The sequence below is a fragment of the Marmota flaviventris genome, chromosome 10, assembly GCF_047511675.1.
Source record: "Marmota flaviventris isolate mMarFla1 chromosome 10, mMarFla1.hap1, whole genome shotgun sequence".
NCBI lineage: Eukaryota > Metazoa > Chordata > Mammalia > Rodentia > Sciuridae > Marmota > Marmota flaviventris.
In genome coordinates, this window is record NC_092507.1 from 118566790 (window position 1) to 118592721 (window position 25932).

Below are 25932 nucleotides of genomic sequence, written 5' to 3' on the forward strand. Positions count from 1 at the left end.
GGACAAGCCCTCAGTGGTGTCGCTGCAGAATCTGATAGTGCGGGACATCGCCAACCAGGAAAAAGGGATGTTCCTGATCAGCGCGGCCCCGCCCGAGATGTATGAGGTGCATACAGCGTCCCGGGATGACCGGAGCACCTGGATCCGTGTCATTCAGCAGAGTGTGCGCGTGTGAGTGTTGCTTGCTACCTGTATGTGCGTATGGACTCTCCCGCAGCCTTGGGTCCCAGGCCATGGTGCTGAGGACAGAACCAGCATTCAGAGGCGGAGGCAGAGACGCGGGGAGAGACAAGGTGGGCCAGAACAGAAAGGTCCCCTATGATCTTTATATCCCGTCGTCATATTTTATATGCTGACAAGGCCAGCCACCCTTCAGATGCAGCACGAGCTGACAAGCAGTCGCAGGCTCAGAGCTGCCATGGGGGACACCTGCCGGCCAGCAGGACGGTTCCACTTGGTGTGCAGGCACAGGGACGTGATTTGGATCATATTGCGATTTACTTTTATTTTCTAAAAATGAATGAAACAGGAGAGCGTTGATGCTAGAGAGAAGACTCAAAATCATAGACGCAAGAAGGAAACTGGTTGATGTGCTAAAGCAGCAAATCTCTAGGGCACACACTAAATTTGAGGAGTCAACTGCATGTTTAATTGTGATGGAAAAAGAAATCAAAGCACATTGCGATGTTGAGATTGAGTTCTTGAGCCAGATGTGGTGGCACCTGCCCATAATCCCAGCAACTTGGGAGGCTGAGAAAGGAGGATCACAAGTTTGAGACCACTCTGGGCAACTTAGCAACAATCCTGTCTCAAAATAAAAATAAAAAGGGCTGGGGATGTAGCTCAGTAGTAGAGCACTTGGGCTCAATCTGCTATTGAAGAAAAGAAAATTACAACAAAGAATTCTGAAGTATTTTGCTTATTTTTTCACATGCTAGAACCTGAGCTACACCCCTAGACAGGATTTTTATAATCTTTATGTCCTTCAAACACAGACAGTGAAAAGAGGAGGAGAGGTCAAGAATGAGTGACATCTGGCTGGGCTGGGGCTCAGTGGTGGAGCGCTCACCTAGAATACATGAGGGCCTGGGTCGATCCTCAGCACCACATAGAAATAAAGATATGTGTCCACCTAACACTAAAAAATAATATTAAAAAAAAAAAAGAATGAATGCCATCAGGGCATGAACTGAAGATGAAGAGCCTGACTAGACGAGGGGAGTGTAGGATGTGTGGGAAGTAAGGGAAGGCCGACACCGGGTTTGTGACCTAGTGTCTTCCTAAACCCTGTCCAAATTGTGACCCCTCCAGATGCCCATCCAGGGAGGACTTCCCCCTGATTGAGACGGAGGATGAGGCATACCTACGGCGGATCAAGAGTAAGTCCCCCTGGGGCTGAGGTTGTAGCTCAGTAGTAGAGTGCTTGTTTGACATGTGTGAGGCACTGGGTTTGATTCTTAGCACCCATAAAAATGAGAAAATAAATTTACATTTTATTTACAACTTAAAAAAATGTATACTTATAGGGAACTTGTCACATGATTTATGACATATCCACACAATGGAATACTACGCAACTATTAAAAGATGAGATAGCTCCATGAGGGCTGGTATAGATCTAAAACCAAACACATTAAGTGAAGAAAGCAGAAAAATTTTTTTTTAGAGAGAGAGGGAGAGAGAGAGAATTTTTTTAGTATTTATTCTTTAGATTTCGGCAGACACAACATCTTTGTTTGTATGTGGTGCTGAGGATCGAACCCGGGCCGCACGCATGCCAGGCGAGCACGCTACTGCTTGAGCCACATCCCCAGCCTGAAAGCAAAATTTTAAACAATGTAAAGTGTATGCTACACTTTGTTTAAAAGTAATGTGGAGGGGCCAGGGTTGTGCCTCAGAGGTAGAGTGCTTGCCTAGCATGCGTGAGGCACTGGGTTCAATCCCCCGCACCACATAAAAATAAACAAATAAAATGAAGGTATTGTGTCCAACTACAACTAAAAAAAAATATTTAAAAAGAAGAAGAAGAAAGTAATGTGCTAGCTAGTGCAGAGGCTCATACCTGTAATCTTAGCAACTAGGGAGGCTGAGGCAGGAGAATTGCAAGTTCAAGGCCTTAAGCAATTAAGTGAGACCCTGTCTCAAAATAAAACATTAAAAGGGCTGGGGATGTGGCTCAGTAGTTAAGTGCCCCTGGGTTAATCCTTAGTACCCCATACACATTTACAAAATGTGAATAGATATAATTACATACATGTTGTCTGTGTGTATGTGTGTGATATTACTAGAAAGATATTACTGTGGCTGCGTCTGGAACAGGAAATTAGGAACACCAGGGTTGGGCAAGGAACTTAACTTTTTTATCATAGAGCCTTAATATAGGGTATATGTGACCTAACTGCTATACAGAAATACCAACAAAAGTCCCCTTTTTAAAAAGTAGATTATTTCTTGGCTAGACACAGTGCCACCTGCCTGTGATCCCAACAACTCAATAAGCTGCGGCAGGAGGATTGCAAGTTTAAGGCCAGCTTCAGCAACTTAGTGAGGCCCTGTCTCGAAATAAAAAGGGTTAGGGATATTACTCAGTGGTGAAGTGCCCCTGGATTCAATCTCTGGTACCCAAAAAACCAGAAATGTAGATTATTCCTATTTAAGAGTCCAAGAGTAAGAAGTGTAAGATAGTGTTACTGCCATCTTCAACTTTCATCTCTACATCCAAAGTGGCTTCTTCAGCTCCACCATCACATCTGCATCCCACTAGCAGGGAAGAATAAAGGAGGGGCTGGATTGTGGCCTAGTGGTAGAGCGCTTGTCTAGCATGTGTGAGGGCACTGGGTTCAATCCTCAGCACCACATAAAAATAAAATAAAATAGCCGGCCCAGTGGCGTACCCCTGTATTCCCAGCAGCTCAGGAGGCTGAGGCAGGAGGATCATGAGTTCAAAGCCAGTCTCAGCAAAAGCGAGGCGCTAAGCCACTCAGTGAGACCCTGTCTCAAAATATAAAACAGGGCTTGGGGTGTGGCTCAGAGGTTGAGCGCCCAAAGTGAAGTCCTGCCACTCCGCCCAGCCCTCCACTGGCTCTCCTGGGCCCCGGGCCCGGGTGCTCATCTGTTCCTTATCTGCAGTGGAGCTGCAGCAGAAGGACCGCGCGCTAGTGGAGCTGCTGCAGGAGAAGGTCGGGCTGTTTGCTGAGATGACCCACTTCCAGGCAGAAGAAGACGGTGGCAGTGGAATGTCCCTGCCCACCCTGCCCAGGGGCCTTTTCCGCTCTGAGTCCCTGGAATCCCCCCGGGGCGAGCGGCTGCTGCAGGATGCTATCCGTGAGGGTGAGGGGGCTCTGGGGGAGATGGGCTTGTGTGCTCACCGTCAGAATATGGACTCGTGGCTAGATCTGGGTACACACAGGCGGAGGAGGTGTACCCCGCAGCCTACCGTCCTGTGCCAGTTGGCGGGTGGGTTGCTGACACCTCTCCCACTGCACTTGCTCCTGCTCCCTACCGGGCTTCTTCGATGCCCTTTGTCTCCTGTGGGATTGTGGGTTAAACCCCACTGTCCTTGGAGGGGTCTGGCTCGGGTGGCGTGTGTGTCTGTCGGGTGAATGATACACCTCAGAGCGGTCTGTCATTCCTGTCCTTAACCTACTCCTCTTTCCCTCAGTGGAGGGCTTGAAAGACCTGCTGGTGGGCCCTGGAGTGGAGCTGCTCCTGACGCCCCGAGAGTTGGCCCTGCCCTTGGAACCGGACAGCGGTGGTAACACGAGTCCTGGGGTTACTGCCAGTGAGTGCCAGGGCAGGGGACCAACGCAGTATGTGGGAGGAGCTGAAAAGACTGTGGGGAGGGGCAGTGCCAGGGGTGGAGCAGGTCAGGGCCCTGGGAAACTGAGCTTAGCCCATCCTTTTCCACCTCTCAACAGATGGGGAGGCCAGAACCTTCAATGGTTCCATTGAACTCTGCAGAGCCGACTCCGACTCCAGCCAGAAGGTGGGTCCTTGAGATTCCAGGATGCAGCTGGAGGTTGGGCAGGGGATAGCAGACCAGTGGGTGCTCGGCACAGAGTTCTCAGGGGCAGGCACCAGGGACTTGGGGGTCTGCTGACTCCCTACCCTTGCCCATTTCTGCAGGATCGAAATGGAAACCAGCTGAGATCCCCCCAAGAGGTGAGGCGGGAACTTGATAGCACAGGAGCCTGTTGGGGGGGCGGTATTCTCAGCCTGAAAAACCCCAATTTGGAGTGGTGCGGGGGACAGCGTGTGGACTTCGGAGCGTCTCGAGATCCTGTTGTCCCCACACCCACTCTTGTTCAACTTCTGGGCAGTTCTCCCGTCCTGAAGCTTGGGCACTGTTCCCACCCTCTCCTCTGTCCTCAGGAGGCGTTACAGCGGGTGGTCAATCTCTATGGACTTCTGCATGGCCTGCAGGTCAGTAGGCGAGGACCGCCCCCGGGCCGGAGGGCGGAGCCTGGCCGAGACCGTGGAATGAGCACAGTTGAGCACAGTCGTCCTAACAGGGCTGGAGGCTGAGGGCCAGGGGTCCGGGAACCAGGTTGTCTGACATACCCTTCTGTCCCTGTCCTACCCCAGGCGGCTGTGGCCCAGCAGGACACTCTGATGGAAGCCCGGTTCCCCGAGGGCCCTGAGCGGCGGGATAAGCTGGCCCGAGCCAACTCTCGGGATGGGGAGGCTGGCAGGGCGGCGGCCGCCACCGTGGCCCCAGACAAGCAAGCCACCGAGCTGGCGCTGCTGCAGCGGCAACACGCGCTGCTGCAGGAGGAGCTGCGGCGCTGCCGGCGGCTGGGCGAGGAGCGGGCCACCGAGGCGGGCAGCCTGGAGGCGCGGCTCCGCGAGAGCGAGCAGGCCCGCGCGCTGCTGGAGCGCGAGGCTGAGGAGGCCCGCAGGCAGCTGGCCGCCCTGGGCCAGACCGAGCCGCTCCCTGCCGAGGCGCCCTGGGCGCGCCGGCCTCTGGATCCGCGCAGGCGCAGCCTCCCCGCTGGCGACGCCCTGTACTTGAGCTTCACGCCCCCCCAGGTAGGGCTGCCTAGAGTGGTAACCCAGCCTCAGGTGACAGAGGGCCCCCCACAATGAAATCAAGCAGCAACCTGGAAGAATACTAAGAATTTGGTTGGAGCTGGGTGCGTGGGGTGGCCACAGGCCTGTTGTCTCGGCCTCCAGGGTCTGAGGCAGGAGGATCCCAAGTTTGAAGCCAGCCTCAGAACTTAGGGAGACCCTGCCTCAAATTTTTAAAAAATGGATCTCAGTGACAGAGTGCCTCTGGCTTCAATCCCCAGTACTGTCAAAAAAAAAAAGATTGGTTAGAAAACAAAGAAGTTTCCCCAGGTACAGGGATGGGTGCTGAAGGAAAATGACCTGGATGGCCACAAGAAAAGTGATCAGTTGGTGGGGAGTCTACCCCAGGGAGTCACTGTTGAGGAGTGGGTTTTGGACACCCCACCCCCAGGGAGGCAGAGCCTGCAGTCCTCACACTGTCCAGCCCGCTGTAGTTTCTGCCCGCTTTCCACAGCCCAGCCGGGGACATGACCGCCTGGATCTGCCCGTGACTGTTCGCTCTGTCCACCGACCCTTTGAGGACCGTGAGAGGCAGGAGCTGGGTAGCCCAGAAGAGCGGCTGCAAGACAGCAGTGACCCTGACACTGGCAGTGAGGAGGAAGGCAGCAGCCGTCTGTCCCCACCCCACAGTCCACGAGGTGAGACCCTGGTGGGATCTGCAGTGGAGGTGAGCTGCAGCTCTTGGGCTGTGGCTTCCAGGTGGGTGCTAACTGACCACCCAGGTCCTGGAATCAAACCCAGGGGCACTGAACTACTGAGCCACCCTTTTTATTTTTTATCTTAAGACAGGATCTCACTAAGTTGCTGAGGCTGGTTTTGAACTTGCAGCCCTCTTGCCTTAGGCTCCCAAACCTCTGAGATTATAGGAATGTGCCAGCAAGCCAGGCCACAGTAACTCTCGAGAGGGACAGATATTTTGCCTAATAAGGAGTGGTTGGTGACTCCCAACTTTTTTAAAAAGAAATAGATTTTTATTAATTTTTTGCAGTGTGGGGAATCAAACCCAGGACCCTTGTGTGAGCTAGGCAAGTGCTCTACCACTGAGCCATACTCTCAGCCCATGAAAATAGAGCTTCAAAGTAATAAACAATTACTGAGTGGTTGGGCACAGTGGTGTGTGCCTGTAATCCCAGCAGCTCGGGAGGCTGAGGCAGGAGGATTGCGAGTTCAAAGCCAGCCTCAGCAATTTAGCAAGGCCCTAAGCAACACAGAAAGAGCCTGTCTCGAAATAAAATACAGAAAAGGGCTGGAGACGTGCCCCTGACTTCAATCCCTGGTAACACTCACACACACCCAAAAGTAAATTGATTTCAGAGATCTCCGAGTTCTAAAAGTTGGTTCAGGAAATACAAAATAACTAGCTAGATTATAATTTCATATTATATTCTAAGTGTTTTGTATTTTATTGACCAAATTGTATATCTGTGTATTTAGGAACTATACCAAGTATCTAGGTGGGGACATGCTGCTGATGGTTTTCTCCTGTCCCAAGGAGTCATCCTCCCTAGCACTCAGAGTCCCCCAGCCCTCAGGTGGGAAGGCTTTAGTGTAGGGGACAGTTCCTCATGGGAGACTCAGCTCACTCACTGTTTTACCCTGTCCTCTGCAGACTTCACTCGAATGCAGGACATCCCAGAGGAGATAGAGAGCCGCGATGGGGAGCCTGTGGCTTCAGAGAGCTAAGGGGTTCCCTCTCCCTGTGCTGCACCCCACTGAAGAACATTACTGAGGAGGGCAAACCTTGGTGACTCCAATCTGCTAATGATGAGGGAACGTTTGAAAGAACTGCTGATCATCCTTGCCAGCTCTTGGAATCCTTGGATACCTGGGGCCATTTAGCAAGCCAGGGGGTTTAGGCCACCGTATCCCCTTGGTGGCATCCAAAAGCTACACCACAGATGCCAATTTTTCATGCCTTCTTCCCTCTACTTTAGGAAAATTTATTTATTTATTGTTTATTAGTTATGGGGGGAGAGGGGCGATTTAAAGGACCAGGGACATGGGAACCAAGCCATAGGGATCAGGGGGCCTTGTCCTTTAACACTACTGGGGTGTGTTCAGGGTTAGCCATGAGCTGACAGGTTCTGGCCCTGACATCCTTCCCCAGCAACACACATCTTCAACAAGAGGCTACAACCATAGGACCCTACTGCCCCTTTAAGGAGGGCTGTGGGCAGGGCCACACCCCTCTCCCTGCTCCCCTCCACCTCTTACTACTGCTCTCTCCATCCTCCAGGAAATCCAGGGAGAGAGGACCTGGCTTCCTAGAGTTGGTGGCATAGAAGTTAGGGCAGCCATAATGGTTTATTGGGGGTGAGGGAAAAAACCCACAGGGACCAGAATGTTTTACTCTTTTTTTCTTTTTTGTACCAAAGCCAACTGCACGTGTTTTATACTTTTAAGAGAAGATTGTAGGCAGTAGAGATCGTAGCCTTCTCTTTCCAACTCTGAACTTGAGGGAAGAATGGGGAGAGTGACCTCTCCCTTCATCTAGAGTAATGGAGCTCCTATCTGACCCTCTTTATCAGCCATTTGGAAGAAGTTCTAGGGTGGGTTGGGGAAGCTGTATGAATCCTGACTTCATCTCCCACCTCAGTAACCATAACCTGAAACCTCAGCGTGAATTTGGGGGGTTTTTCAGTGGACTCCCCCAGTGCCCACCAGCTCCAACCATTTTTCTGCCAATATGATTGTTAAAAAAAAAAAAAAAAAGAAAGAAAAAGATCAAGCAGGGAAAATTAAAGACTAAAAACCCATGAAGTGCTTTGTCTTCTAATATCTGCTAGTTCTGAGGGTGATGGTGAGAGAGCAAGCAGGAGTGACCCAGATTCCCCTCTGGGTCTCGTGGTCTCACCAGAAGGGCCCTCTGCCTCACTGCAGAGAAGGGGCACTAATGAATGAAGCCATGCAGATCTTTAAAATGAACAATTATTCTGGACATGGTGGCACATGCCTGTAATCTCAGCTACTCAGGAGGCTAAGGCAGGAGGATTGCCTGGTCAGGGCCAGCCGGGTAACTGAGTGACACCCTGTCTCCAAAAATTCAGAAAAAGGGCTAGCCCAGCACAGTGGATCATGTGTGTAATCCCAGCAGTTCAGGAGGCTGAGGCAGGAGGATCACAAGTTTGAGGCAGTTTCAGCAACTTAGCAAGGCCCTAACCAACTTAGTGAGACCCTGTTCCAAAATTAAAAATAAAAAGGGCTGGGGATGTGGCTCAGTGGTTAAGCACCCCTGGGTTCAATCCGCAGTACCAAAAAAAAAAAAAAGAAAAAAAAAAGGCACTCAGGTTCCAGCAGCCAATATTACAAAGCTTACTTTCATCTTATTTGTATGCTGTGCTAGAAGTCCTGTCTGCCTCTTGCCCCTTTTAGCCCGGTTCTTGTAACCTCCCCAGTGTCACTCATTTCATATCCAACTCCCCTCCTGCTCTGGTTTGTCCCCAGTGTCAGCCTTCACCCGAGCTCCTCGTCTGCTCTTTGCCTCTGGTTTTGGTTCTTGTTTTCACCTCATTTCACTTCTCATTTCTAGTTGACACCCTTTACTTGGGCCAGGGGTGGAGAGCATGGGGCTGTGTCCGTGCTGGTTGTGCACACTGCTGGAGCCTGCGGGGTGAGATGAGAAGAAGGGGGCTCAAAAGCCCGCCTAGGAAGACTTGAGGTTGCATGGAGACACTAACCCGCATCTGGATCTTCCAAGGGGCTTTATCTCATCCATTATTGGAATCCTAGGAGGTAGAAAAAGTCCTCATTTTATAGGCTGGGTGCAAAAAAGTCACCAAGCCAGGAAAAAGCCAGTCCTAGTTCCAGCCCTTCACTTCTCTGCCTGAGAATGTCAGAGCTTCAAGTTTCAAACAGACCCAGGCCTCAGCAGCTCCTTGTCTTCTGCCCCAAAATGTGGTGCCAAAACATTTCTCTGATGCTGATCCCCGACAGCTAGAGCCTCCCAGCTTTCATCATCCTGACCCTTGTCACCTCTTTAATTCTACTTTTGAAAACTCCGATTGGACCTCTATGCCTCCTGCTGCTTTTTTTATATTTTTTTTTGGTGGTGGTGGTGGATGGTTGGTTCTGGTGACTGAACCCAAGGGTGCCTTACCACTGAATTGTATCCCCAGTTGTTTTTTTGAGACTGTCCCGAGACTTGGGATTCTCCTGCCTCAACTCCCAAACTGCAGGGGTTCTAGGCATGCCCCACCGGGCAGGCATCCTACTGCAGTTTCCAAGTCAAGCCTTCCATTGCGCCTTCCACTCCCAGAGGAGATCCAAGCCTGCCGCATCCCACCCTGCCCAGGCTTCCCCCTCCACTGCCCTTCCTCTCTCCCACTCTCCTCCAAAGGCAAGTCTATGTGCATTAACTCGTCGCTGACTTGGACCTTTGTAAATTTTGTCAATATTTACCTCCGGTTCCCATAAAGCCAAGATGCCCCCAGAGGAGCCAATATCCGCAGGCTGCTGGAGGTGGGAAGAGGGATACTTAGGTAGGGGAGCATTTTCCATCTTCCTGAATTGGCTGGGAACTGACCTGGAGTTTTGGAACCAGTTTAAACATTATCAAAAAAAGGAAATTAAACATCAGTGGGCTAATTAAATCTCTTTCCCATTGCTTAATATGCTGTGAATTGGGTGGCCTCTTCTCAGCAACTGAATGGTACAGGGCAGGGAAAGGAGCCTGGAGGCACATGGTCTCCCCTTCAGAGAGGGTGCTGGTGTCCTGGGTTACAAGGTGTGCCAGAGAGCGGACAGTGGAGGGCAATGGAAGTGGAACCTCCAGCCCAGCCTCCCTCTGCCTCTTACCTTCTTTCCAAGGACTCTCCCCCTAAAACTCCCTTCTAATAGCTAACCATCATTAAAAACGGGAGGCCAGGGGTGGTGGTTCACGCCTGTAATCCCAGTGATTTAGGAGGCTAAGTCAGGAAGATTATGAGTTCAAAGCCAGCACTGACAAAAAGCAAGGTGCTAAGCAACTCAATAAGACTCTGTCTCTAACTACAAAATGGAAGTAGGGATGTGGCTCAGTGGTTGAGTGCCCATGAGTTCAATCCCTGGTACCCAACAAACAAATGGGAGTGTGTAATGGCACACACCTATGATCCAAGCAGTTTGGGAGGTGGGAGGCTGAAGCAGAACGATTGCGAGTTCAAAGCCAGCCTCAGCAATTTAGAGAGGCGCTAAGTAACTCAGCAAGGCCCTGTCTCTAAGTTGAATATAAAGGAGGGCTGGGGGATACAGCTCAGTTGGTAGGGTGCTTGCTTTGCATGCACAAGGCCCTGGGTTCAATTCCAAGCAACACTCACACAAACAAAAAAGGCTGGGGATGGGGCTCAGTAGTTAAGTGTCCCTGCTTTCAATCCCTGGTACCAAAAATAAACCAAGTCGAGCCCTCTGTCCTAGAGACCCATCTTTGAGAGGGGTTTACTGCGAGACTTTCCTTATAACCCATGGCATGTAAAACCACTTCCAAAAAGACCAGCTGCCCTTTATTTCCTCCTTTCCCTTCGTCCCCATTTTACATGGGATGTGAGAATAATAGCAAAAACACTATATTTCTTGCATCGTTGAACCCTCAACAATCCATTTTACAGATTAGAAAACTAAGGCACAAAGCGGTAAGTAACTTGTCTGAGGTAAAGGTGAAAATCAGGTGCTCTAGCTATGTTGAATTGGAGCTATGCATTCAGGGTAGGGAGTTAGACTCGCACCATTTTCCACTTCTTTAGCCCTACCGTTCGCCTTCTTTCCCTCCACTCCTTTCTGCATCTTTCACCTCCGTCTGCCCCATACGTGTCTTTGACTTGCTGTTATCACTTTTTTTCTGAGGGGGGTACTACTGGGGACTGAACTCTGGGGCACTCAACCACTGAGCCATATTCCCAGCCCTTTTTTGCATTTCGTTTAGAGACAGGGTCACTTAGTAAACTTCTCAGGGCCTTGCTAAATTGCTGAGGCTGGCTTGGAATTCATAGTCCTCGGGCCTCAGCCTCCTGAGCCACTGGGATTATAGGCACCAGTGATAACCTTCCAAATCCTAATTCAAGGAGAGACACAGCACCAGGGATTTACACACGGGTCTGGCAGGTGCAAGGGATTCTGGCAAGACCCCACAGCTGGCATCGCAGGGAGCTGCAGGGGAGCTACAGCTCTTGAGGCTGAGTCTTCTGGCATCAAGTTTCTGTGGTACCCCTAAATTGGTAAGTGGCCAGGGGAAGAGGGCACTGTAAGTGCTGGTACCAAATAAGGAAAAGAAATAACCCATTTAGGTCTGGGGCTGGGGCTCTGTGGTAGAGTGCTTGCCTAGCATGAGTGAGGCCCTGGGTTCAATTCTCAGCACCACATATAAATAAAATAAAGGTCCACTGACAACTAAAAAATATACATATATATATACAAAAAGAAATAGTCTGTTTAGAGGTGAGGGTGGGGAGGACGGACAGAGGGAGATGGGCACCGACCTCTGATCCATGAGCCTAGACCCCTACGGGGAAAATGTCCTGAGAATTCTTGCACTGTCCTGGAGGCGGAGCAAGGATGAAGGGTCAAGACACCTGTAGGTGACAGAGGTTTATTCTCGGTTCCTCCTCTTTCCCACCTCTGTGAGCCATTGCCCCAGCCCTTCTCCCCTGGCCCCAGGCCCTGGCCTCCCCCATTCCACCACACCCAGAGTTGGTGATCAAAGGTCAGACTTTCCCAGAGGACACTGCAGCCTGGCCCAGGGCAGCTTAGAATGTGTGGATCCTGCACCTACTGTACCCTTCACCCAGGTGTCCCTTTGTCCCTGTTCATGAGCATGGCAGAAGGACCACTCTCCTGGGGCGTACTGGCTGCCCACTGCCTGCCTACCTCCTTTAGGGCCACGTGTTCCTCCCAGCTTGGGCCCTGGGGCCACAGCCTTGAGCGCAAGTCCCTGAAGGTGTCTGCTAGGGCCTGCCGCGGCTCCCTGCGCAGGAGACAGTAGAGCACGGGGTTGAGGCAGCTGTTGCTGTGTGCCAGGCACGTGGTGACGGGGAAGACGTAGGTGTGGATGGTGTAGAAAGTGCTGTTCCAGGGCGCCAGGTCAAACTTCACCAGGACACCCCAGAGAGTGACCACATGGTTGGGGAACCAGCAGAGGAAGAAGGAGGCCACCAGGATACGGACAGAGCGGGCCACAACTCTGCTGTCCTGCCGCCGCCTCTGCCGCCGCCGCAGGAAGGCCAGCAGCAGCAGGTAGCTGGTGGTGATGATGCCCAAGGGCACCACGAAAGCCAGGACCACCCTCTGCAGCTGGTAGGCCCCCAGCCAGTACCTGCTGGGGAAGCGCAGCAGGCAGAGGCGCACACCCCACACCTCGCCCTCAGACCCAAAGATGGCCGTGGGCACTGTCACCAGAGCCGCCGCCAGCCACACTCCCAGGGTGGCCGCACGGGCCCAGAAGAGTGAGAGGTGAGTGCCTGGCCCCGCAGCCATGGCCACCACCCAGTATCGGGCGACACTCAGTGCTGTGATGAGGAAGATGCTGGCGTAGATGTTGAGGACAGTGGCCGTCAGGACCACTTTGCAAAGGGCACTTCCAAAGGGCCAGTGGAAGTCCAGTGCTGACTCTGCCGCCCAGAAGGGGAGAGTGAGGGCCAGCCCCAAGTCCGCCAGAGCCAGGTTGAAGACGAAAGTGTCGGAAGGTGGGCCAGGGGCTCTCCGCGCGCAGCTGCCCAGCACCCACAGCACAGCCGAATTGCCCAGCAAGCCGATGGCCCCTACCATCCCGTAGGCCAAAGCAACCGTGACCCTGAGGGCGAGGAACTGCACGGGCATCCCAGCATCCTCGGCACTCAGCGCGCTGCCTCCAGAGGCGTTGACCCAGAAGAACGTGGGTAGAGGGGAGGAGGTGTTGGGTGTGGGCATCGCAGGGCATCGGAGGTTGGTGGTGCTGAATAAAGAGCCAGCAAGTGCCTGCCAGGCTGGCAGGGGCCACTGAGGCGCTCAGCAGGAGGCTCAGGGTGTGAGTGCTTCTCTGCGGCCTATAGCCGCCAGCCAGGAGCCGCAGCCCACACCCACACCTCAGAGGGAGGGGTGTGAGGACAGCTGCCTGCTCCCTGTTGGGCCAGTCCAGTGGTGGGTGGGGCATACCAAGAGGGACCTGAAACCTGTGTGTGTGTGTGTGTGTGTGTGTGTGTGTGTGTGAGAGAGAGAGAGAGAGAGAGAGAGCGCGAGAGAGCTCTGTGCAATGAGGAAGGGGAGAAGAGGGAATGACTTCACTGTGGAGGGCGCTCCGGGAGACAGCTCAGGAATAACAGGAGTCAAACCAAGGCTTCATCCATGCTAGGCAAGCGTTCTGTCATTGAGCTACATCCCTAGCCTTTTCTATTGTTGGGGGATTTTTTTGTTTTTGAGAGAAGGTCTCTCCCAAAATGCCCAGACTGGCCTCAAACTGTGATCCTCCTGCCGCAGCCTCTCAAGTCTGTAATCCCAGGTGTGTGCCAATGCTCCTGGCTTCCCTCTACTCCCAACCGTGTGCAGAGTCCCTCTGCAGAAAGTGCTCTCTTGGGGCCCAGGGGAGGGCCAAGGAGTGGACACAGAGGCAGGAATCAGGACAAGTGTCTGAGAAGAGGGAGCAGAGGGTCTTGAGTCTCACATCTGCTACTCACTAGCTGTGTGCCTTTGGGTGTTATTTTACTTCCTGAGCTTATTTCTTTGCTTAAAAGTTCCAGGAGTTAACCAAGTGCAGTGGCATATACTTGTTGTCCCAGCTACTCAGGAGGCTGAGACAGGAGGATCCCAAATTCAAGGATAGCCTGAATAACTTAGTGAGACCCTGTCCCTCCAAAATAAAAAGAACTGGAGCTATAGCTCAGTGATACGAGACCTTGGGTTCAATCCCAGCACCACAAAACAAAATTTTCAGGATTAACTAGGCGTGGTGACACACGTGTAGTCCTGGCTACATAGGAGGCTGAGGTAGCAAGACCACCTGAATCCAGGAGTTTTGAGGTTCCCTAGGCAACATAGCAAGACCCAGCTTAAAAAGAAAAAGAAAATGTGGAGAGAGAGGGGGTACAGTTCAGTGCTCAGTGGCAGGGTGCTTGCTTACTCAGCACGTGCAAGGCCCTGGATTCAGTTCTCAGTAGGGGAAATTTTTTTTTTTTCAGATAAAAGTCTGGCTGGGCATGGTGGTACACGCCTGTAATCCCAGTGTCTTAGAAGGCTGAGGCAAGAGGATCACCAGTTCAAAGTCAGTCTCAGCAACTTATCGAGGAACTAAGCAATTTAGTGAGACCCTGTCTCTAAATAAAATATAAAAGGACTGGGGGTATGGCTTAGTGGTTAAGTGCTCCTGAGTTCAATCCCCAGTTTAAAAAAAAAAAAAGTCTCTAACAAAATTGGTGTAATGAATTAAGTTAATACGTGTGAGACAGCACTTTGTATGTCTGTGCAGGAATGACTGCTATTTCAAAGGAGAAGTTTGGGGCGATTGTGGTGCAGGGGAGCTGGACACTGAGCAGCTATTGTCATCATGCCCAGGGCACAGTGCCAACTAAAACACAGGTTGGAATTCATCTCAGCAGCAAATAACCTTGAGGGTAAGCCCAGAGAGGGAAAGGAGAGAGGAAGTCACAGCTTCCTGTTCGCCCCCTGCAGGGAATGCTGGGCCTGTGGGGACCTGGGTGGACCTGGACATGCCTTCAGTTCTTATTCTGCTCTGTATTATTTCGTCCTTCCACCTGTGTCACCCACACTGCCACTTCACCTTTCCCACTCAGATCTGTGTAGCCAGAGTTCAACAGCACCCCACCCTCTCCTCTATTCCCCAAACCCTGTTTCAGAGCTGTGGGCCCTGAGACATGCTGTCACCACACCTCGTCCTGTCTCCCCATGATCTCAGTCCCAACTGGAAAAATGCCCCACTCGGTCATCACCTTTCATTGGCCATCTCTCTGTATGCAGCAGGAGCTGCACTGGGTAAAGGACAACATGCAAGGTGGGTAGGTAAAAGAGTGAGGCTTTTTCAAGGATTCAAACATATTCAACATCTTGTCCTCTGCTGGCTAATTAAGATAATGTTTGGGGATTTTGTTTTTGTTTTTTCTTTTTTTGCAGTGCTGGGGATGCCACTCAAGAAGGATGGGCCAGGCACTCTGCCCCCCGGTACCGAAGATTTGTTTGTTTGTTTTTGATAGCAGGTATTGAACCCAGGAGTGCTTAACCACTGAACCATACCCCCAGCCCTTTAAAACTTTATTTTATTTTCAGACAGGGTCTCACTAAGTACTTAGGGCCTCATTAAATTGCTGAGGCTGACTTTCAACTCGCAACCCTCCTGCCTCAGCCCCCTAAGCCGCTGGGATTATAGGCATGTACCACTTGGCCTGGCCCAAGATCATGTTTGATGTTTAGTCTTCCTGGGGTGCTGGGGAGCAGAGGGACTCTTCAGGACAATAAATCATCATGAGACTTGATGACTCCATATGAGAAACTCAGAGGTGAGAGAGATGCGGTCTGGATGAGTGTGAGGGGATGACAGGGAAGAATGTCCAGTCCTGGGTCAGGTGAGCCTCTGGGCTACCACCTGGACTTTCTGACTGCTCCTGTGTGACTTTGTGCTAGTCACTCACTCAGGGCCATGTATACTCTTCTGCCCTCCCAGAATTACCTTAACAATATGGCAGTTATGAAAACTTCAATGCATTGGATTTATTTTCTCTTCACTAGAGAAAAGAAGGTAGGACAGAATTCCAGGCTTCTGCTGTCCCATTAAAATATCTGGCCCTTTGATTTCTTAAAAAAATTGTTTTTAGTTGTTGATTGACCTTTATTTATTATATGTGGTGCTCACTTAGAAAAAAGAAAAAAAATATTTTTAAAGGTTGTAAGATACTGAGCTACTGATTCCTTAATTCTTTTTCTTCCTCCTTTCCTTCCTTCCTCTCTCTTTTTCCTCCTCTTCTTCTTTTTTTAGTCTTTAGTCTAATCTAAAGTGCCTCACTCATGCTAGGCAAAAACTCTACCAACTGAGCCACAACCCCAGCCCATGGCCCTCTGATTTCTTACTTCTTCGTCTTCTCCTTTTTTTAGAGCATAAAAGAGAATTTATTACAATGACTTAAGAGTACTGGGGATGTGGCTCAAGTGGTAGAGCGCTCACCTAGCATGTGTGAGGCACTGGGTTCGATCCTCAGCACCACATAAAAATAAAGATATTGTATCCACTTAAAACTAAATATATATATATATATATATATATTTTTTTTTTTTTTTTTTTTTTTTTTAAGTATCTTCTGGAACACACTGGGTAATTGGATCCATGGACTGCTAGATATGCCACCTGGAGCAGACAGCAGTGGAGAAATACTCTCCCCTCCTCCAGCCTTCCAATCTCGTGTCACAGTCTAATTGGCCAAACCCAATAGGAAGGCAACAGAACCCAGAAAATACAGCATGTAATAGTCAGTCCCTATGGGATCAAGAAAAGTGTAATGAACATATTTGAGGGGAAAGATCCAAAGACATACTTGCATCAAAAGAAAAAACTAGCCCAGTGGCTTTGGAGGCTGAGGGAGGAGGATCATGAGTTCAAAAACAGGCTTAGGGCTGGGGCTATGGCTCAGTGGTAGAGTGCTCGCCTAACATACATGAGGCACTGGGTTCAATCCTCAGCACCACATAAAAATAAAAAATAAAGATACTGTATCCACCTAAAACTAAAAAAAAGACAGGCTTAGCAAAAGCACGGGGCTAAGTAACTCAGGGAGACCCTGTCCCTAAATAAAATACAAAATAGGGCTGGGGATGTGGCTCAGTGGTCAAGTGCCCCTAAGTCCAATCCTGGTATCCACCATCCCCCCAAAAAAGAAAAAAAAAAAACACCTATGAATTTGATATAGGAAAATATGTTATCAAAGTTCAGAAATTCTCATTTGAGAATACTATTTTAAGTGGTACAGTCTTTTTTAGAAGATTGTTAAAGAGGTGGCCCACGCCTGTAATCATAGCGGCTGGGAAGGCTGAGGCAGGAGGATCATGAGTTCAAAGCCAGCCTCAGCAATTTAGCAAGGCACTTAACAACTCTGTGAGACCCTGTCTCTGAATGAAATACAAAATCAGGCTGGGGATGTGGCTCAGTGGCTGACTGCCCCTGAGCTCAATCCTCAGTACCCCCCTAAAAAAGAAAAAAAAAAGATTTTTAAAGGTTATAAAATACTGAGCTACTGATTCCTTAATTCTTTTTCTTCCTCCTTTCCTTCCTTCCTCTCTCTTTTTCCTCTCTTCTTCTTTTTTTAGTCTTTAGTCTAATCTAAAGCTTTCCCTTGGTCTGAGACCATCAACACTCCCTTGTGGTTATGTACAGAGGTGATCCCATGGCTTGTCAGGTCTAAGAACCTCTTTTTTTGGTACCCAGGATTGATTTTGTAGTACTCTGTTCATTCATTCAGGGGCACTCAACCATCGAGCCTCATCCCCAGCACTGTTTTGTATTTTATTTAGAGGCAGGGTCTCGCTGAGTTGCTTAGCACCTTGCCACCTTGCTATTGCTGAGTCTGGCTTTGAACTTCGCATCCTCCTATCTCAGCCTCCTGAGCCACTGGGATTACAGGCATATACTACCTCACCTGACAATTTTATTTTTATTTTTTGATACTGGGGATTGAACCCATGGATGCTTAATCACTAAGCCACATCTCCAGCCCTTTTTATGTTTTATTTTGGGACAGCGACTCACTTAGTTACTTAGGACCTCACTAAATTGCTAAACTGGCTTTGAACTCATAATCCTCCTGCCTCAGCCTTCTGAGCTGCTGGGATTACAGGCGTGTGCCACCATGCCCGGCTAGAACCTCATTTTTGTTTTATATATATTTTTAGTTGTTTTAGACCTTTATTTTGTTTGATTTACATATGGTGCTGAGAATCAAACCCAGAACCTCACACATGCCAGGCAAGGGCGCTCCCGCTCAGCCCCAGCCCCAGAACCTCATTTTTGTAGTACTCTGTTCATTCGTTCATTCATTCATTCACTAATCACAGCATTTCTATGACCCTCACAATGTATCAGGCACTGTGCTAGATTCTGGGAGACAAAAATGAAATATGACTGCTTTCCTAATAAAAAAAGAATAAACAGCCTGTGTAATGGTGCATAATCCTGGCTACTCTGGAGGCTGAGGCAGGAGGAAGACAAGTTTGAGGCCAGACTCTGGAACTCAGCAAGACCTTGTCTAAAATAAAGATAAGAAAGGATTCAGTCTGGGCACAGGGGCACACACCTATAATCCCAGCAGCTCGGGAGGCTGAGGCAGGAGGATCATAAGTTCAAAGTCAGCCTCAGCAATTTAGCGACCCTAAGCAACTTAGTGAGACTCTGTGTCAAAATAAAATACAAATACAAAATAGGGCTGGGGATGTGGCTCAGTGGTTGAGTGCCCCTGGGTTCAATCCCTGGTACCCCTCCCCCCAAAAAAAAAGAAAGAAAAAGATTGGGGATGTAACTCAGTGGTAGAGCACTGCTGCGTTCAAACTCCAGTACTACCAAAAAAAAAAAAAAAGAAGAAGAAGAAGAAGAGGAGGAGAAGGAGGGACTGGGGATATAGTTCAGCTGGCAGAGTGCTTGCCTTGCATGCCCAAGACCCTGGATTCAATAAAATAAATAAATAAACTTTTTGAGATAGAAAGGATCTCATCTGAATCAATTTTTCATTTTATACAGTGAAAGTGACTTGTTCAAGGCCACTAGGAAAGTGATGGCAGAAGCAGGATTTGAGATAAGAGTCCCTTGACTACTAGAAAAGTGCTCTTTTCACTACATTTTGAAACTCTGTAGGTGCTTCTTTCCACCCAGTATCTCCTTCCCACTTCCTGAGTGCCACAAGCTCCAGTCCCTATCCTTGGAAACGCCAAAACTACAGAGGGAAATGGCATCAGGATGCAGAGGGACAGTGACAACTCCTTTAGAGATGGTGCCTTAGTCACAAGTGCTAGAAGAGGAGGAACTAGATTTAACAAATAAGCTTTGCTATCCATCCTGTTCACATTACCCTGAAAGCCATATTTTACCAGTCCCACTTTCTATCCTGATCAGAGTCCAAGGACCTGTAGGGGTAGATTATGGTTGTCTGCCTTACATAAAAAGCATTTCTGCTGGGGTGGTGGCTCACACCATAATTCCAGTGACTCAGGAGGCTGAGTCAGGAGGATCCCAAGTTCTAGGCTAGTCTCAGCAACATAGTGAGACCCTGTCTCAAGATAAAAAATAAAAAGGACTGGGGATGTCACTCAGTGGTAAAGTACGCCTATGTTAAAACTCCAGTGCAAAAAAAAAATTAATAAAATCTTAGAGATAATGACAAAAAAGATGTGCAGTGCCAGTATACTTAAAACTAGAAAGCACTGCTGAGAAAAACCAAAGAAGATCTAAACAAATGAAGAATTATACTGTGTTTATGTGTTCTTGAGTGGCAAAAGAATATATTCCTTTTTTTTGTTGTTGCAATACTGGGGGTTGAACCCATAGATGCACTGTCACTGAGCTACATGCTCAGACCTTTTATTTTATTTAATTTATATTTTTTTTCCGGAGGGTGAGTACTGGGGATTGAACTCAGGGGCACTCAACCTCTGAGACACTTCCCCAGCCCTATCTTGTATTTTGTTTAAAGACAGGGTCTTATCAGTAAGATAAGTGCCTTGCTTAGTGCCTCGATTTTGCTGAGGCTGGCTTTGAACTCCTGATCCTCCTGCCTTAGCCTCTCAGTATGCTCAGATCTTTTTAATTTTTTATTTTGAGACAGGGCTTGCTAAATTGCCCAGTGTGACCTTGATTTTGTGATCCTCTTGTCTCAGCCTCCCAAGTGGCTGGGATTACAGGTACACACCACTGCACCTGGCTGCAATAATATTGTTTAGTTTTCAGTTGTTCGTGGACTTTATTTTATTTTTTTTTTTTTAGAGAGAGTGTGAGAGTGAGAGACAGAGAGAGAGAATTTTTTAATATTATTTACTTAATTTTTTTTTTGGTTTTAGGCGGACACAACATCTTTGTTTGTATGTGGTGCTGAAGATCGAACCCGGGCCGCACGCATGCCAGGCGAGTGAGCTACCACTTGAGCCACATCCCCAGCCCCTGTTGATGAACTTTTATTTTATTATATTTATGTGGTGCTGAGAGTCAAACCCAGTGCCTCACACATGTTAGGCAAACATTCCACTACTGAGCTATAAGCCCAGCCCTGCAAAAATATTCTTAAATGTTAATTCTCACAATTAAAGGTTCAACAATCCTAATCAAAATCCTATCAGGCTTTTAAATGTGTGTGTGTGTACATATATATATATATATATATGTGTGTGTGTGTGTGTGTGTGTAATTTTTGTATATATATACACACACACAAGCATTCTAAAAGTCATGTGAAAATGAAAATATCCCCAAAATTTTTTAAAATAGCCAAATAATTTTGTAAAGAGATAATAATGGAGCAGCATTTGTGCTACCTGATCTCAAAGTTTACTATAACACTAGAGCAGTCAAAACAGTGTGGTTTTGGCACTGGAGGTGTAACTCAGTGATAGAGCACTTGCCTAGCATGTGTGAGGCCTTGGGTTTGATCTACAGTACCAGAAAAACAAAGTGAGGTTTTGCAAAAGAATAGACACACTAATTAATGGAAAAACATCTAGTCCTGAAATAGACTCACATATTTATGGTCAACTGACTTTCAACAAAAGTACAAAGACAAATCATTGAAAAATGGATAGTCTTTGTCAACAAATGGTTCTGTAGCATTTGAATAGCTACAATTTTAAAAAGTGTACAAGAAGCTGGGTTCACTGGCTCACGCCTGTAATCCTGTAATCCCAGAAACTCAGGAGGCCGAGGCAAGAGGATTGCAAATTTCAGGCCAGCCTCAGCAATTTAGCAAGGTCCTAAGAAACTTACTGAGACCCTGTCTCAAAATAAAAAGTAAACAGGAATGGGGATGTGGCTCAGTAGTAGAGTGCCTCTGTGTTCAACTCCCAGTACTAATGAATGAATGGATACAGAAAGAAAGACAGAAAAGAAGGAAGAAAGGCCTGGGGATACAGCTCAGTATTAAAGCATTCTGTTGAAATCCACGGTACCACCCCCAAAAAAAGAGTACAAGAGAGAGCTTCAGGGCCGGGGCTGTAGCTCAGTGGTAGAGCACTTGCCGAGCACATGTGAAGCGCTGGATCTGATCCTCAGCACCACATAATAAATAAACACAATAAAGGTATTGTGTCCATCTAGAACTATAAAGTATTTTTTTAAAGAGAAAACTTCAATCCATTCTTCACATCATGCACAAAAAATAACTCAAAATGGATCATAAACCCCAAAACTTCTAGAAGAAAGCAAAGGATAAATCTTTTGTGGCTGTAGTTTAGGTAAATATTTCTTAGTTAAGGGCTGAGGATGTGGCTCAAGTGGTAGTGCGTTCACCTAGCATTCGTGAGGCACTGGGTTCGATTCTCAGCACCACATAAAAATAAAATAAAGATATTGTGTCCACCTAAAACTAAAAAATAAATATTTTAAAAAAAGATTTCTCAGTTAGAAAATCAAAAGCCTTTATAAAATAAAAAATTGATAAATTGGGCTGGGGTTGTGGCTCAGTGGTAGCGCGCTTGCCTAGCATGTGTGAGGCACTGGGTTCAATTCTCAGCACCACATACAAATACATAAAATAAACGTCCCTCAACAACTTAAAAATATTTTTAAAAACTGATAAATTGAACTTCAATAAAATTTTCACTCAATAAAATTTCCACTCTGGGGGCTGGGGTTGTGGCTCAGGGGTAGAGCGCTTGCCTAACATGTAGAAGGCACTGGGTTCAATCCTCAGCACCACATAAATGTAAAATGAAGATATTGTGTCCACCTAAATCTAAGAAACAAACATTTAAAAAAAAATTTCCACTCTGAAAATATGATTAAGAGAATGAAAAGACAAGCCACAGACTGTGAGACAATATTTGCAAATTACAGTGCTGATAACAGACTTATCAAAGTTCACTAGTAAAAAGAAAACAAGCTTATTTTTTTTTTTTAAAGAGAGAGTGAGAGAGGAGAGAGAATTTTTTTTTTTTAATATTTATTTTTTAGTTATCGGCGGATACAACATGTTTGTTTTGTATGTGGTGCTGAGGATCGAACCCGGGCCGCACGCATGCCAGGCGAGCGCGCTACCACTTGAGCCACATCCACAGCCCAAGCTTATTTTTAAAATGGGCAAAAGATTTGAACAGCTACTTCACCAAAGAAGAAATGAGAATAGCATAAGCAGATAAGATGCTCATCCTCATCAATCATAAGGAAAAAGCAAATTGAAACTACAACCCACAACGAGGGGACGGGGGCATAGCTCAATGGCAGAGCACTTGCCTGGCATGTAGAAGGCCCTAGGCTTGATATCCAGCACAGAGGGAAACACAACACACACAATAGAGAGAGGGGGTGGGAGGAAGGGAGCCGGAAACAGGTCGAAATGGGTCAAAATGTTTGTGAACCACTTGGTTATAGCAGATCCAATATGCAGTTGGCCAATGGAAATAGACATCATCTTTTGAAGATGTGGATTTAGGAGTCTTAGGAAGAAAGTGGGTATTGGACAAACCCATGGAAGAAAAGGTCCAGTAGCTCTCCGAATGCTGTTGGTGGCCTTCCCAAATCCATTTCTCCCTTCCTCCTTTATAAAGGACCTAATTTTGTTCCAATATCATTCCTCCCCTATAAGCCTACATGACCTGGAAGAGGCTAAATCTATTCCTAACTCTAGGAGTTGATCCTGATTAGTTTAACCAATTACAATACACATCTTAAAGTGGATGTGGTAGTGCATGCCTATAGTCCCACCTACTCAGGACCAGCCTGGGCAACTTAGTGAGACGTTGTCTCTTGTTTTTTTAAAAAAGTATATGCATATATATATATATATATATATGCATATATATATAATATATATATAATATATATATACATATATATATGCATATACATATAATATATATATATAATATATATATACACATATATATATAATCTCTCTCTACATGTATATATGTGTATATATATATATAGAGAGAGAGAGAGAGAGACAGACACACACAAAGAGATTTCTCCATCTCAAGGCTGCAAATGGTTCAAGAGCCAAGGCTTAAACCAAAGGCTAATCAATTCATGATATTGCTCAGATGACCATTGTTAGTGCACAAGTTAACCCAATCAGACCAAAATGGAAGAATGGTTTTTATTCTGAGTGGCAGAGGGTATTTCTCTTTCTTGTTGGACCTAACAGCATGTGGCCCAACTGTGCCTGCACTCATTTTGTCACCATGAAGGAAGCCAATCTAAGTCCCATACTTCAATGGAGGCAGACAGAGTAGAGAAACTGAGCATGCACTATCTTTAAATTTCTAGTATTGGGAGATGATACATTTTATTATTAAGTCATTGTGAGTTTGATTTTCTGCTTTTGTAATGAGAAGCATCCTGGCTTGAATGAAGGGATGAAGGATTGACGAATAGTAATTTTTAGGGTAGAAGGGAGCAGACTATGTGTTGCCAGCCAGCCATGGGCTGTGGATGTGAGCTATGCGCATCTGATTGTATGAGGGGACTGGCCTGACGTTGCTGCCTGATTGGTCTGTGTCACATATGTGTGCCTTTTCTCTTGCTCTGCCTGTGATCCCACATAGCACCTAAGATGGGTGTGGCTTTCCAAGATGTCAATCAACCTGCTGACCACAGGACATCACCAAGCAAGACTCCACCCTTCCAAGCCCAATCCTTTGCCTTATTTGGGTGGAATATTCTATAAATGTCTTTCCCCTAAATGAATAGAGGGGCTGGGGTGGCTCGCTTTCTTGCCTCTTGCCTCCCTTGCTCCCCTTGCCCTCAGGCATGGGAGCTGAGGTCTCAGAGCTGTACCTGACCCCGGAAAAAGATATTTCTGTGCTCGTGTGGGTTTTTATTTGCCAGCCCAGCCAGCTGGCGACAACTATGTTTACCAAATTTATTACTTACGTTAGTAAAAGAGAGATGGTAGGCATACTCATCTCTCCCAGCAGAGCAGAGTGCAAATATTCTAGTTGTAGGATTCTGGGGAGGCTGGAGTTCAGGGATTGGTAGATTTTTACAGATTTAAGTAGAAAGACATTATCTTTAGCAGATGGTTACTCTGGTAAGACTGATAGTGGCCAGTTTATTGACAATTGTCTGACTTCATGAAGCAAGGGGCTGACACTGATCAGATGGTGTTCACTTAGGCAAACTTGTGTTGACTGATTCAACAAGTGTAAACAGTACTAATAGCTATGTATTACTATGCTTACAGAATAATTAAATCAATCTCTTTATAAATTCATGAAAAAAAAAGTGTTTTTGTACCAGGGATTGAACCCAGGGGGTTTAATCACTAAGCCACATCCCTAGCCCATTTTTTATCTGATTTTGAGATAGAGTCTCACTAAGTTGCTGAGGCTGGCTGCTGCTTCTTCTTTTTAATGATTTTCCTGTTATTGCTTATTTTTCATGTGATGGTGGAGATTGAACTCAGGTCCTCATGCATGCTAGGCAGGTGCTTTACCACTGAGCTACTTTGAACTTGTGATCCTCCTGCCTCATATCCTCTGGAGCCACTGGGATTACAGGCATGCATGATCATGCCACCATGGTGGGTTCAAGAACTTTTTGGATTCTCAGGAAGAAGTAGCTCTTTCTGTTCAAGGTCAATCCCTCCATGTGTGTTCTGGTTTTGTTTTTGTCTTTGCAGTACTAGGGATTGAACCCAGGGGCATTCTGTTCTTTTTATTTTTAAAAAAATGTTTATATATTTATTTTATTTTTATTTGGTGCTGGGATCGAACCTAGTGCTTCACACATGTGAGGCAAGTGCTCTACCACTGAGGCCCAGCCCCAGCCCCTTATTTTTTTATTTTTTAATTTTGAGACAAGGTTTTGCTAGTGGGAAGGCTGTCCTTGAACTTAAGATCTTCCTGCGTCAGCCTCCTGAACTAGGATTACAAGCATGCACCACTGCCCCTAGCTCCATATGTGTTCTTAAATCCTTTTCTTTCCAGATCAGGTTCCACGGTCACTCCCTTCCTTCAGGTTTTCTATAATGCCTGTTTCATTGAGAGTAACAGAAATTCCCCAAGTGGCCACTTAATGATGACCCAGATATCCAAGGAGAGGGTGAAGTTGATTATGTCAGAACCCTTCAAAAATTCTCACCCTTTTGCCTCCCCATGTCCATCTTCTCTTCCCAGTCTCCACTGCAGTGTGTGGGAATGTTAGCCTGAAAGTTTAGGGTCCTAAATGCAATTTTACAATTTCAGTAGATCTGAACAGATTCAGCTGAGATAATGGAAAGACAGAACAGAACAGCCTTCAGGGAAGTTCAATTCTTATTTTGCTTCTCACTGGGTTCTTCTTTCTGCTTCTCTCAGCACAAGTGCTCCATTCTCTTGCATCTCTACACGGACTAAATCCTCTGTCTGCCATCCCTCCACCCCCGGCTGACCCCCTGTTCTGGGGATTGAACCCAGGGGTGCTCTACCATGCAGCTACATTCTCAGCCTTTTTTATTTTTATTTTATTTTATTTTGGTACCGGGGATTGAACTCAGGGGCAGTCGACCACTGAGCCACATCCCCAGCCCTATTTTGTATTTTATTTAGAGACAGGGTCTCACTGAGTTGCTTAGTGCCTTGCTTTTTGCTGAGGCAGGCTTTGAATCGCAGATCCTCTTGCCTCAGCCTCCTGACCTGCTGAGATTATAGGTGTGCACCACTGCACCTAACTTAAATACTTATCATTTTTTGTGGTAAGAATGTTTGAAATTGACTCTTCCCAATTTGAAATATAAAATACACTATTATTAA

At 47.3% G+C, this 25932-nt stretch overlaps 2 protein-coding genes and 1 long non-coding RNA gene across 13 annotated transcripts in view; 1 reads left to right on the plus strand and 2 right to left on the minus strand.

Annotated features, from left to right (window-relative positions):
• Arhgef2 (Rho/Rac guanine nucleotide exchange factor 2) overlaps positions 1–7823 on the plus strand; it is a 31770-nt gene extending 23947 nt beyond the window's left edge. For 7 of the 8 annotated variants that reach the window (XM_071618348.1, XM_071618347.1, XM_071618346.1 and 4 more), the window contains exons 13-22: positions 2–171; positions 1312–1379; positions 3130–3330; positions 3662–3781; positions 3918–3985; positions 4126–4161; positions 4372–4422; positions 4585–5028; positions 5522–5705; positions 6677–7823. In XM_071618348.1, the coding sequence (XP_071474449.1) occupies positions 2–171; positions 1312–1379; positions 3130–3330; positions 3662–3781; positions 3918–3985; positions 4126–4161; positions 4372–4422; positions 4585–5028; positions 5522–5705; positions 6677–6750 (1416 nt within the window). In that variant the 3' untranslated portion in view covers positions 6751–7823. Of the gene's footprint in view, position 1; positions 172–1311; positions 1380–3129; positions 3331–3661; positions 3782–3917; positions 3986–4125; positions 4162–4319; positions 4423–4584; positions 5029–5521; positions 5706–6676 lie in introns of those variants that run through there. The other variant, XM_027920971.3, reaches the window with a different exon arrangement.
• The window catches only part of LOC139707295 (uncharacterized), a 32970-nt gene continuing 7109 nt past the window's right edge, over positions 72–25932 (minus strand). For all 3 annotated transcript variants that reach the window (XR_011708950.1, XR_011708951.1, XR_011708952.1), the window contains exon 3: positions 72–510. This is a non-coding gene — a long non-coding RNA (uncharacterized lncRNA). The remainder of the gene's footprint in view (positions 511–25932) is intronic.
• Positions 11479–13423, minus strand: Rxfp4 (relaxin family peptide/INSL5 receptor 4). Of its 2 annotated transcripts, XM_027920753.2 has the most exons (2): positions 11905–13423; positions 11479–11609 (listed from the first exon to the last, which is right to left on the minus strand). In XM_027920753.2, the coding sequence occupies exons 1-2, from the start codon at positions 12940–12942 to the stop codon at positions 11601–11603; spliced, it is 1047 nt and encodes a 348-aa protein (XP_027776554.2). In that variant the 5' UTR covers positions 12943–13423; the 3' UTR covers positions 11479–11600. The 2 variants fall into 2 exon arrangements, with proteins under 2 accessions (XP_027776554.2, XP_027776553.2); XM_027920752.3 differs by having other exon boundaries at positions 11479–13423.